We start from the raw sequence: 12318 nt of genomic DNA, 5'->3' as shown, positions 1-12318 counted from the left end.
TAATTCTATTTATAGAAGGAAAGGACTCCATCTTTATAATATCTCTTAATTTTTATACATATAATTTTTTATTTTATTAAAATTAAAATCAATTATAAAAAAAAAAAAAATCTAAATAGATTTGTGATATTTTTGGCATAAAATGCCATACCAATGGGCCTTTGTAGTCTGATTTGTGTAGCCTTTTGCCCAAATCCGAAGTTTGAAAGGGAGAACCAGAATTGTTAGTCCGGCTCAACCCCTGCATTGATATTAGTCATTATTAACGTTTTCTATACCTCTTGTTATAGGAAAATATGATTCATTTTGTAAAAGTATGATTTGTAAAACCATAAGCATTAAATAACAAAACAAGACTGAAAATAAATCAAAGAGAAAAGAGAGAGAGCAACACTGACACCAAAATTTATATGGAAAACCTCCGAAAAGATAAAAAACCACAGGTCTACGACGATTAAAAATGTCTATTATGAAGAATAAATACTTAATACAAGGTTTTACCTAGTTTAAGCCTATCAATCTTCCCCGAACTACTTGATTAGGACCTTTCCCTTTCAACTTCTTACCTTTTTTTCTGAAACACACTTGGAGTTCACACCAAATTCAATTTCACCCTCTTCTTGAATCCACATAAAAAGAAAATGAGTTTTTACCCAAATTCAATAGTTTTGAAATTGAGAGATGAATGAATGAAGGAATCAATCCATTTTTTTCTCAAAAAAATCCATTAAAAACAGTTTGGAAAACAATAGAAAATAACAACCAAACACCCAAATCATGAAAGGAGAAAAGAACCAAAGGGGATGGCTACTGTTGTATCTCTCTATAGAACAAGAAGCAATTTTAGGGTTTTTTTAATGAAAAAATCTTTGATCCAAAGAATGAGATACCATCAAGAAAGTGCAACCTAAATCAATTTGACCTAAAGCTAGATCGATCCTAAAACAGGGCATTTTGAACACTTAATAAAAAATGCTTCCCAAGCCTTCCTAACTCCTTAAAAAATATGGTTGATTCAATTTCATCCAACTCCAACCTCAACTACAAACCTTGGTCTCTTGACAAATTCAACAACTTGATCTTCATTAGGCAAGTAGTCCGAAGAAGAATTAGAAAAACCGAGTTAGGAGATACTCAGGATTCGAAATTGCTAACTAAGCTAAACACTCACATAAATTATAAAAAAATTGATAAAAAAACCTGAGTTGATTATTGAAGGTTTTGATTCTTCATGTTGGAATGCAGAAAACTAATCAAATTAAATTGCCAAATATATCAAATTGAATTTTGACGGCTCATGCCAATGAAAATAACCATGGATGAAGGATGTTTGAGGAAAAAAAAAAAAGAGTTTTTCTTGGTAGAGTAGAGGAGATAATATGTGGCGGAAATGATGGAGTGGGGGAGGGGCAATCTATGAGAGGAAGAAAATCTATAGGTTACGGTTGATTGGTTCCATAATATTCATATCTTCGTTGAGATAAGTTATTTCGTACTAACATTTAGTTTGTTAAAAGAACAAAGATTAGAATGAAAAACATATTTCATCCTAATATTAAGCTATTTTTCCCAAAAAAAAAAAGAATGAAAATGGCTCAAAAATTTAAACAAATTTTAAAATCTAGGCATCCACCAAGATTTGTTCATGAAGATGAAACTCTACATGGCATAGGCTGATAGTACTAAAGAGGAAATAAAACCCTTTATTTCCTTTTTAGTACTCGACTAGAACCAAAGACAATAAAAAGATGTCTTATGGTTGGTCAGTATAGAAGCCCTCTCTCCTACATCTATGCTAATTGTCATTCATGTCGCCAAACTATTGAAAATATTCATCATTGCTATTATCATATGAAATATATGGGTTAATAAAAATCAAATAATATGAAACACGATCCATGCCAAACTTTCAAGAAAGCTACCCTAAACCTTCAAAATACTCTTTTCAAAACTTGCAAAATATTCATAAGCAACTTTTTTCTTCAAAATGAAGGACGTATTATTGCCTTTGAGTGGTTGAAGAATGAATTTAATAGAGTTGTCCTATTAACGGAGAGTATAAGCTAAGCTTTGATGAATCAGGGATAGCGAATACACTTCAGAAATTATAAAAAAGGTTGTAAAGAAGCATCAATTGCATTAAAAGAGTGTAATGGGCTTGCTAGGAAGAATGAGTAGTTGGTTTTGCCTTAGCTCCACCCAAAATGTATTTTTGAGTTTTGAAAATTATTCACCTCCCGTATTTTTCTCACAACAATTCACATTGGCGAGACACCCGTGGGCACAATCACTCAAACTGTCACCATTCACATTTGCATCGAGGGAAACAAACAGTAATAATCATTGAAGGGGTTCTGAGAAAAATAATATGCACAAACTATATATATCAGCGTTACTGTTCCAAAAAGAAGGCTACAGCCGTGTGTTGCTATTCAAAAAAAAGAAGGGCAGCAATTCTGTGTTGCTGTTCCAACCGAGCAAGAACCACTTGGAAGGTGGTGGGCATACATTTCATAAAAAGTTGATTCAAAAGGGGAATAATTTGTGCAAAATCATCCCAAAAGTAATCAATCCACAAAATGCAAGACCTGATTAAACTCAGCAGTAAAACATCACGTCTTTAACATTTTCTTTGACTGCAGGCAGGAGCCGAACCTCCAGGTTCCTCTCCCTTGTACTCCTGTCCCCACTTCCAGATCCAGAATCAGATGTATCACCCTCAATATAATATCGAGCCCGGAAGGCTGCTAAATGGGCATAATAAGCAGGGGGAACTGCAAAATAATGCAGCAATCAACATTAATATCAAATAGTGGTCTAATCAGCAAGCATGAGTAATTGTAAAATTAAAATAATACAAGTAAAACATAAAATCCAGATGAATGGTGGGAACTGACCTATGGAGACAGAGCGGGTGCACCTTGCATACCTGAAAAAGGTCACAGATGGAATTGCAACCTTAATCTAAAAAGACAAAAAAAATTTCCGTTTCATGATCTGTAAAACAAAGGAAAGGGCAGGAAAATCTTACGTGTAACACAAATTATTTGTAAGAATTTGCAAGATATCTGCCGTGAACTTGTTCTCATCATATAACACATGATAATGTGTTGGCCTGCTGGTGCCCTGCATGCATAGTACAAAATAAATTCAAATTGTCCATCTTACCTTCAAAGAAATTATTTTTTTACATCACAAGGGTTACCCAGGATTCACCTGAATTCCAGCATGGCTATTGAGGTAAAAATCAAACTCGGTAGGGTGGCAGATCTTGGTATCAACAACCGTACCTGATCAAAGGGGATTTGAGGACAAGAAAAGGAACCAAAACATCAACAATTAAGTGGGCAAGCAAAGTTGAGAACCTGGTAAAATGTTGCCACTCCTATCTGTCAAATCACGACTTCTATGATCTGAAGGGAAAAAGCGCGTATGGTGCCTTTTCTGCACCACAACAAATGTAACTGGTGGTAGATACCCCTCCTCCAGTGATGCACAGGCCTGGTGAGGGCAAGAGAAAACAGGGAGCATGAATAAACCAAAATCATATAAACAAACCAGGTTACCAATAAATTTAATCTGAATCAAATCCAACATGACAATCAATTTTATTTTCACAGTTTGTGTGTGCTCAAGATGAAATTTCCGATATTTAAAGTATCAGAGTTTACATGACTGCCTATCTCTTTTATCTTTTATTTTGTTTATTTTTCTATTAGAAGATTTATTTTGAGTTTGAAGTGAGAATAGGATTCAATTTTACAACAGAAAATTTAACTTCAGAGTACTCCAGCATATTCATTCTGAATTTTGAAGGTAATTGTGCCAAGTTGCCAACCACGTCCAAGTAACATGACCTCCTAATCCTAGACAAAGAACCTCATTAAAAATTACCTTTCTTATAGAATCCATTTCATGCAGCAAAACCTGACTGAATTGACCTTCACTGACACCATCTCTGCATTTATAGACAAACAATATCATAAATGCCTGAAAACAAAGATACATTAGTCTCATGATGATTTGCATTCTACAAAAAAACCAAATTTTACCTGTAGAATATGATTCTACTGGGCTTATAGCCAGTGGATCTGCGAAAGGCAATTAGCAATTCCCTGCAGAAAAGAAAACATACAATGATATAAGAGAGAGAAACGATTATGAAAAAACAAAAAAAAAAAACCTCAACAAACATCATACACCATGAAAAGGAAACATGTTGACAACCCTACCTAATCATGCCTCCATGAGTTACACCTTTATGAGGATCTGCAGTTGTTTTATAGAGATCCTGAATAATTTCTTCGCGGTGGTGCTGAGCAGACACCAGCCCCCTGTACTTGGTAACTTCAGGCCAATCCATTGAAGCCACCACCTGCATCAGTTTATTCAACCATTTAGCACAACACCACATAAAAGGAGTCAAAGAAGTGAAAATATCATTTAACTGGGAACATACCGCAGCTATTGATGGGCTAGAATCTTCCCCTGGTTGAGGGTGGGTAACATCGGCACCAAAGATTATTGTCGGAAGATCACTCACCAGAGGAATTCTCCTTTGAATTGCATCAAAAAGTACAGTGTTCCGGCCCCCAACCTAACAAAATATTATTTCAATTTATTTAAATTGTTAAGATTAAAAATAATGAAAAAAGCATTTAAACTCAAATGGCAGATATAACAAACCTTCACATTTATCTTCAGTGCAACATTTTCAAAATACTGCTTATTAAGTTTTGAAGCTTGGCTAGGCTGACAGCATTGCGAAACAATTCCCAACTCCGTTTCACATATTCGTTTGATTTTACCTGCAACAAAGGCAATTTCATTTAGGAAAATGCAACTGATTTATTTTTTATGACAAGTCAAATGAGTTAACCACTCACCATATGACCCAGTTACATCAGGTAGAATAATTATCAGCAGCTGGAGTTGTTTCCCATTTTGTCCCATGCTTGCAAGTTTTGCCGTAGACTGCTTGTGAACGTCTACTAGAGCCTTCTCAATTTGATTAGGGTGAGCAGATTGTATTGGAAGTAAAGGATTGGGGTTGAATACCTGGAAAAAATTCAAAATCCAAAAGAAGAGATTAAAGATAACTTTTTCAATGCAAGGATATGGACAACACAAAGGAATCAAGAAGTCATACCATTCCTTTGCTGACACACATATTGACCAATTCACGACAGAATCCAGATGGCAAATCTTGCTGTACTCTAAAAGAGAAGTTCAAACATGTCCAGAATTGCACTGTTCCACCGTTTACCATTTTCTACACATTTAAAATTATACAGGGTCATCCAATTGTAAAGATCTACACAACCAGTGGCATTATCCATAATGTACACATCAGAAAAACAAAATGACAAAGAATAAAGTTATACCAACTAAATGTGAATTTTCAGCAGGCACAAAAATATGAACAATTTTCAATCCTTGGCTGCTATGCATGTTAGAAACACAATCAACCCTAATGATGGGATATGATTTTGGGAGAAGCAGCACAAGATCACTTCCCAAGTAATCCTTATGCTTTTTGATATCCAATGATCCATAAGGAATGAAATAATTAAAACACACATGGAAATCTGCACTCTTCCTAGCCACCTTGTATTTGAACATGCAAACAAATATCGGATATTTTACCTTGTCTATCATGTTCCACTGCCCCACCCGTGGATCAACCTTTGCTTCTCGCCCACTGTCATGATACTTAAGCTGGACAACCAAAGTCAATTGGAAGTTTGTTAAATAGAAATTGAAGGTAAACATGGCATAGAAAAATTAAAGAAAATAAACAAAATATAAGATAGGAATGACCATTGGAGGCGGCAAAACACGGGCATCAACCAATGTAGGTTCCTCATTTATACGAATGCCAAATTCGTCCCTTACAACTCTATCTGTGCTGAAATTATTTTTTCTGACCATCTGCAAGAACAAATGAGGCCCATAAGAATGATATAGACAGAAATATAAGTGAAAACAGCTCAGCTAATTCCAAACACGGATCTCTGAGGATAAAATCATAAAAAGGCAACTAAATATGATTTCTATGTTTTCATACCTCTTGAATGTTTCCTTCCCTCTCACTAGGACGCTGACATGTTGCTCTTAACAGAGCAGTTACCTGCCTTTCATTCAATTTCCTTGTATATCTTTGGCCCTCAACAATCTTGCAGACCTGAAATTGAAAAAGAAATCCTTCATTAGCAAAGCCAGGAGTAGAAGCCTTTATTACAACAAAGAATAACAAAGACAAAGTATAAGACCTCCATGGGTAAATAAATAGGTTTCGAGTCACTCCCAGCTTGGAGAGAAGGCCAAGAGGGGTATTTGAGTACAATATTGTACTTTTGGCGGAAGTATTGAACAACTGACACTCTTGTTGCCTGGTCATCAAGGGTAAACCTGAGAGAAACCAACATTAGGAAAAAAAAAATTATATAATAACAAACTTTAAAAAAATAAATGTAAAAATTGTTGTAGTGGTTCAAAAGGCTAAAGCTGGTTTTGAGGTATTTGTCCAAATGAGGTATCATAAACCTCGAGGTGGAACAAGGCATAAGCCTCAACTTAAACAAAAATAAATAATTTTAAAAAAATTAAAAAAAAAACCTCTAAGAATTTTTTTTTTAAAAGTACTAACAAAATCACATGAAACTTGAATAATAAGAAAATTATATAATTCATAACAACCAAATTGTTTATCATTATCAATAGTATCTAATTTAGTTCCTCTTCCTGTCTCTTTAAATTCAACTCTCACAGCTTCATCAAATCATCTTCAGCACTGCCATCACTATTACTAGTAGGATCCTCCAAAGAGTCATAATCATATCCAATTACTCTATTATCCTCCAAATCTATGTTAATGTCTACATATTCTTCATCCATCTATTATTGTATCTATGAATAAAATGAAATTAATTATATAAGAGTTCCACCATTAAACAACTCCTTCACTTCTTAATCTTTTTTTTTTTTTTTTTTTTTGCTATCCATTTAACGAGATTAATTGGTAGCCAACCAAGCCCTTTGTAAAGGGTTTAACCCTAGTCTTAAATCGAGACCAGACTCATAAATCTATACAGAAAACCTCACAAAAACACAATTCATTAAAACCATTGAACATCGAGGCTTAAACATCTTCTAAAATACATATAAAAGGCCCAAAAATGGCCTAAAACCATTAAAATCCTTACAGCATTTGCCGCTTAAGCCTCAATAGCCTCAAGGCTACAAGCCTCGATTGCCTTATACTAAGGGCCTCAAGGCATGAGTCTTGAAAGCCTTTTAAAAAGCTAAATGGATTATTTAACTAAATTATCAAGTGGATTTAAGTTATTCAACATTTTTCAAGATTCTATTGTATTTTCCATACATTATTCTTGCATATCAGAAGGTACGAAAAATACCAAGGGATAGGCTCACAAAAACCATGGCCAAGACCAATACATTGAACAAAGACTCATGCATGTAAAGTCTACAATATAAATGGATCACAGAACTTGCCCCAATCAATTAATAATTTTCATCCAAAAACAAAATTTGTAAAACCACGAAATAAAAGTAAACATAAATTTCAGTATTAAACTTCAACTTTGAACATAAAGTACCTTTTATAACCATGGTCAAGATCAATAGATGGAATCAAGATTCACATGCATGTAACACAAGTCTATAAAATATATGGATGACTGAAGAACATGCCCCAATCAATTAATAGTTTTTGCTTAAAAACAAATTAACATTTTGAAAAATTAAATTAAATTAAACATAAATTTCAGTATTAGATGTCAAACTTGAACATAAAGTGCCCTTTGAAATATTCTCTATATGTCCTTGTGTGTTCCATTATTTTTATGGTTTTATGCTAACTACATTCATAGGATTTAAACTTATACCATCATAGGAGGACAAGAACTCTATCACTGCTTATCTTCTTGCTCTTACAGATATATATTACAACAAATTAAACAAACCCCTAAACACAAACATAGATGAAAGAGTAACACAACTCACATCAATTGGTTCGTTGGTTGACTTGAGACACCAGCAATTTTGTAACGTTTAGCAAACTCCCTATGAGTGAGTTGTACCTTAACTCCCTTCAAGGCTTTCTTTACCTAGAAATCACAAACGGAGAAACAAGACAAAGTCAACTCGCAAAAGAAAAAAATGTTCAAGTTCACCATGTATTGACCTTGTTTTGACCAAAAAAATCACAGTCCTAAAAGCTCAAACTTTAATAGCTTAAATACTATTAGTAATTGGTGTAACTATTCAGCTGTTTCTCAGAGGAAACTAATGAAAATCAATGAAGCATAGAAAATTGTCCAACTAGATGGCAATAGATGACAAATGAAAGCTTTTGAAACCCCTCTTTTATTGTTCTAATGTTCAGAAACTAGTGATACAACTTTACTGTTTTTATACAAAATCCAGCTAGCAAACAATTCTTCTGTCCTTTCTTCCAAGCCCATTAAGCTTTACCCTAGCTTGAACCTCTGCTAATAGTAATTCATGTATGGGATTGAAAGATAGAAATCAGCATCATGACCATAGTGGTAGATAATACCTTAATACGGTCCTGATCAGACAGAGGTCTTGATACATCTCTAAGCTTCAAATGTTTTGCAACAAAGTCAGTCACAAGAATAGACTCATAGAAAGATCTCGCTGACACATCTGTAACATTAAAATTACTTGTTTAGCACAAGTCAAATTGATAAAATTGGAACAAGATAATAGATTACTTCATATATCACCAATAAAGAACAAAAAATGGAAGAAGTACCAATATTAAAGGAGAGTCCCATTTGGGTTGGGCGAAGACTTTGATAGTAGCCTCTCCAATACTCTAAGCCATCACCAAGCTCACCTTTTCTCCCCAATTGAGTAGAGAAAAATGACCGCCCCACAACAGTATAACTACAGTAACATTTAACTAGGTTATTAGATATATCAACATGTATGGTTTCTTATGTATGAACTCGTATGAGTTCTTGTCTATGAACTCACATAAGCTTGAGTCATCAACAAAAAAAATAAGAAAAAAACTAGTTTTACAAAATGAAATAAAATTACTTTTCGGATGGTGATGCTCTAAGAACCACATCAAGAATTTGTATGGTCTCTTGGGGAGCATTGAGTTGTCTGCCACACAAAAACTGTTGTAGCTGATATAAATCACCCTTGGAAGCCAATTTAATAGCCACCTTAAATTCACGCTCCCTTCTGCATGTCAGGCATCAACTTTCAACATCAGCGAAGATGAGATAATAGTAATGTGGGAGCAAAGTAAATTAGGAAAAGAGGAGAAAAAACCTTGGACCAGCCCCATCATCTGTTTTAACTAGCTTAACCACAAACTCTTTTGAAGTAAAGGGCAATGGACCTGCTGTATACAGGCTCTTACTGCCATCATATGCCGGACTACGTTTACCCAAATGTGACACCTTGTATAAGTCAACAAGTTGCTTTATTATTTCCCGGTTTAGAGTCTTTGACATTACCTCAGGAGTTATTGTAACCTACATCAAAAATTGAACAACTTTAAGCCCTGAGAAGCCAACAGCAAAATTCCAATGTGACTAATAACACCATAATAAGGTGACAAGAAAAAAATTACTGCTCAAAAGGAATTCAAGCAAGATATAAAATCTAAATATTAGCAGGCTAAATAGGGTAAGAGTTGAGCGCACATCAATCAGCCACTGCATAAAGATTATTCACATGGTCCCTTAGGGTGTGGAATTCAAAAACATTTTTTGCCACAAAAGCTATATAAAAATAGATATGTTTTCTATGTTGTTTAGAACTGAAGTCAGAACATATTATGATTATCAAAAACTTATGCTGACTCTTTCTTTCTTTCACAGAATCAAACCAATAGTAAACATTGGCTGCAAATTTTGCCTCTCTTAACCAAAAATAAAGGGGTTATAACTTTCTGACACAGGAAAACAGCTAGAGATGGTTGCATTCATCCAAAGTTCAGAAGCAACATAATAATAATAATATAATCATAAAAACAAAGTACATGCTGAGAATGCATACATTCTTTGATACTAGATTCAAAGCTCATGCTACATTCTCAACAATAGAGCACAATAAGTAAATTTCACCTTCAGTTTCTGCACACACAGGTAGTGTCCAATTCACACACCATGCAACACTAATCAATAGACACTAAACAACAAACATCTCCCTACTGGAAAATTTAGGCTATGTCCAGTTCGAGAAAATTTTGAAGGAAAATGCAAGGGAAATAAAAACAAAGATGAAAAATAAAATGAAAGAAAAATAAAACATAGATTTAAAATCAATAAATTTATTTTTATATGATCCATCAAACTCGTTTCACTTATCATAACTCTTCATTAAATAATTTTAAAATGTATAGCAAATAATTTGAAGATGTATAGTTTCTAACTAATTTTAATCATATTTGAATTTTTTTCCATGACCAAGAGAAATAATTTTCTTTGCTATTTTTTTCTTTCCATAGTAATTTCATGGAAATCTTTTTCAAATCTAGAGCAATGAAAGAGTTAGAACAAAGAAAACCCCTATAGATGATCTGTTTTACTTTACAGATTGATCAAGAGAGACGAGAAACTAATTTTAATTATATTTGAATTTTTTCCATGATAAAACCGAAGATGAGAAAATAATTACCCTTGTCATTTTTTTCCTTTCCCGAGTAATTTCAGGAAACAAACATAGCGTTTAGGCTATCTTTTTTAAATTTAGAACAATGAAAGAGTTAGAACAAAAAATACCCCTATAGATGATCTGTTTTACTTTACAGATTGATCAAGAGAGATAACTTCATCGTGATACAATGTAAACCAATAGAAACCTACCAAAAAGAGCATCATCGTAATCATAAAAAAGACAAAGAAAAAGAAAAAAAGAGAAACCCATTTGCAACAATTTTCCCAATAACTCGTAAAGAAAAAATGTACACAACAAACGAAAAGGAAAGTGCAATAACCAAGCAAACCAAAGAAAAGACACAAACAAAAATCAATTTACCAATTAATTGCCCTAACCACAACAGCATTAAGAAAAATATACAGACTAAATCAAAACAAAACAATGAAATAGAATAATGTGAAGCGAAAACTCACATCATAATGACAGAATTCTCTATCATCCACTTGTACTTGAAAATGATTTGCTCGAACCGTACATTTTCTTCCTACTGTTCCATATCCCGGCCTCCTTGGGAACGTAATGGCCTTCGACGTCGAAGGCGGCACCTCAACCCCTGTTGCCTGAGATGAAGACGAAGCCTGAGGCTGAGTCGGAACAGGAGGCGTAGGCTGAGCCTGAACCGGAGGGGGAGGCTGAGGATGAGGCTGAGGCTGAGGTCGAACAGGATCAGAAGGCTGACGGCGAACCGGAGCCGGAGACTGCAATGTGAGACTCTGATCGAACTTTTGGCTCAGAGACGCTGTAGAGGTTGAAGCAGACGGCGATGGAGAAGCCAATGGCGGAAAAGCCGCCGGCGAGTGAGGCTCCGAAGCAGGTCTTGAACCACCGGCAGCAGCGGCGCCATAACCCCTGCCTCTCCCTCCTCCCCCACCTCTCCCTCCTCCCCCGCCCCTCCCTCCTCCCCCGCCCCTCCCTCCTTCCCCGCCTCTCCCTCCTTCCCCGCCTCTCCCTCCTTCCCCGCCTCTGTTAAACGATGGACCAGGAGCTTGAGACGTCTGATCGCGGCGAGAATCCGATCTCCGCCCACCACCACCACCACGGCGAGACATTTCTGTCGATCAGTTGAGGTAGAAAAAACGCAAATCTTACTGGAGAGTGAAAAAATTCAGAGAATCAAAAACAAACTCTCACAGAGAGAAGGGGCACTGAGCAGAGCAACTGATTTATATAGGGGGCGAAGAAGAGCTTATACGTTACAGTAAAAGTGGTAGCACCAAAATTGACGATTTTACCCTCCTGCCTTCACCCCACTCTCCCATATTTACCCCAAAGAGTGAGAGTCGTGACACACCACAAAAAACAAACGCCGACTCTACCGCTCCCCACCATCAACCGAGTCGTTAATGAGTCGGACTTGTCCTCCACTCGCTAATCTAGAGGCTAGAGGGCACATTATCTCAAATCCGTAACAAATAATTATGGCAACTCATTTATTGCCTTTATAATTTTGTTGTTTCCGCTGCCGAACACAATTCAATGCATTTCTCCTTTACTTGGAGAAAACAAAATTTTAAATCATTTTAGAAGATTGGGCGATAGATTTTTTGCCCCCTTTTTTTATTATGGTAAAAGGGTATTTTAGGAAAATTGTAT

At 35.4% G+C, this 12318-nt stretch overlaps 1 protein-coding gene across 1 annotated transcript; it reads right to left on the bottom strand.

Moving 5' to 3' along the window:
- Positions 1 to 2352: 2352 nt before the first annotated feature.
- On the bottom strand, positions 2353 to 11774 carry LOC117916300 (protein argonaute 5). The gene is made up of 22 exons (XM_034832255.1): positions 11139 to 11774; positions 9331 to 9536; positions 9091 to 9240; positions 8801 to 8934; positions 8582 to 8691; positions 8026 to 8129; positions 6273 to 6411; positions 6068 to 6184; positions 5821 to 5931; positions 5647 to 5718; positions 5150 to 5272; positions 4887 to 5058; positions 4687 to 4808; positions 4460 to 4597; positions 4233 to 4375; positions 4053 to 4115; positions 3895 to 3958; positions 3366 to 3501; positions 3217 to 3290; positions 3032 to 3126; positions 2898 to 2929; positions 2353 to 2774 (listed from the first exon to the last, which is right to left on the bottom strand). Exons 1-22 carry the CDS (start codon positions 11772 to 11774, stop codon positions 2599 to 2601), a joined length of 3117 nt encoding a protein of 1038 aa, XP_034688146.1. The 3' UTR covers positions 2353 to 2598.
- Between the last annotated feature and the right edge of the window lie 544 nt (positions 11775 to 12318).

Source organism: Vitis riparia, chromosome 6, assembly GCF_004353265.1.
Source record: "Vitis riparia cultivar Riparia Gloire de Montpellier isolate 1030 chromosome 6, EGFV_Vit.rip_1.0, whole genome shotgun sequence".
NCBI classification, from domain to species: Eukaryota; Viridiplantae; Streptophyta; class Magnoliopsida; order Vitales; family Vitaceae; genus Vitis; species Vitis riparia.
Note: the sequence above shows the minus strand (reverse complement) of the source record. Positions and strands in the feature narration are given on the sequence as shown.

Coding starts and splice junctions, on each gene's coding strand:
- LOC117916300 (XM_034832255.1), bottom strand. CDS start 11,774: ATGTCTCGCCGTGGTGGTGGTGGTGGGCGGAGATCGGATTCTCGCCGC. Junction 9,537..11,138: donor GAGAATTCTGTCATTATGAT/GTGAGTTTTCGC, acceptor TTTTTGATGTAG/GTTACAATAACTCCTGAGGT. Junction 4,598..4,686: donor CACTGAAGATAAATGTGAAG/GTTTGTTATATC, acceptor ATATTTTGTTAG/GTTGGGGGCCGGAACACTGT.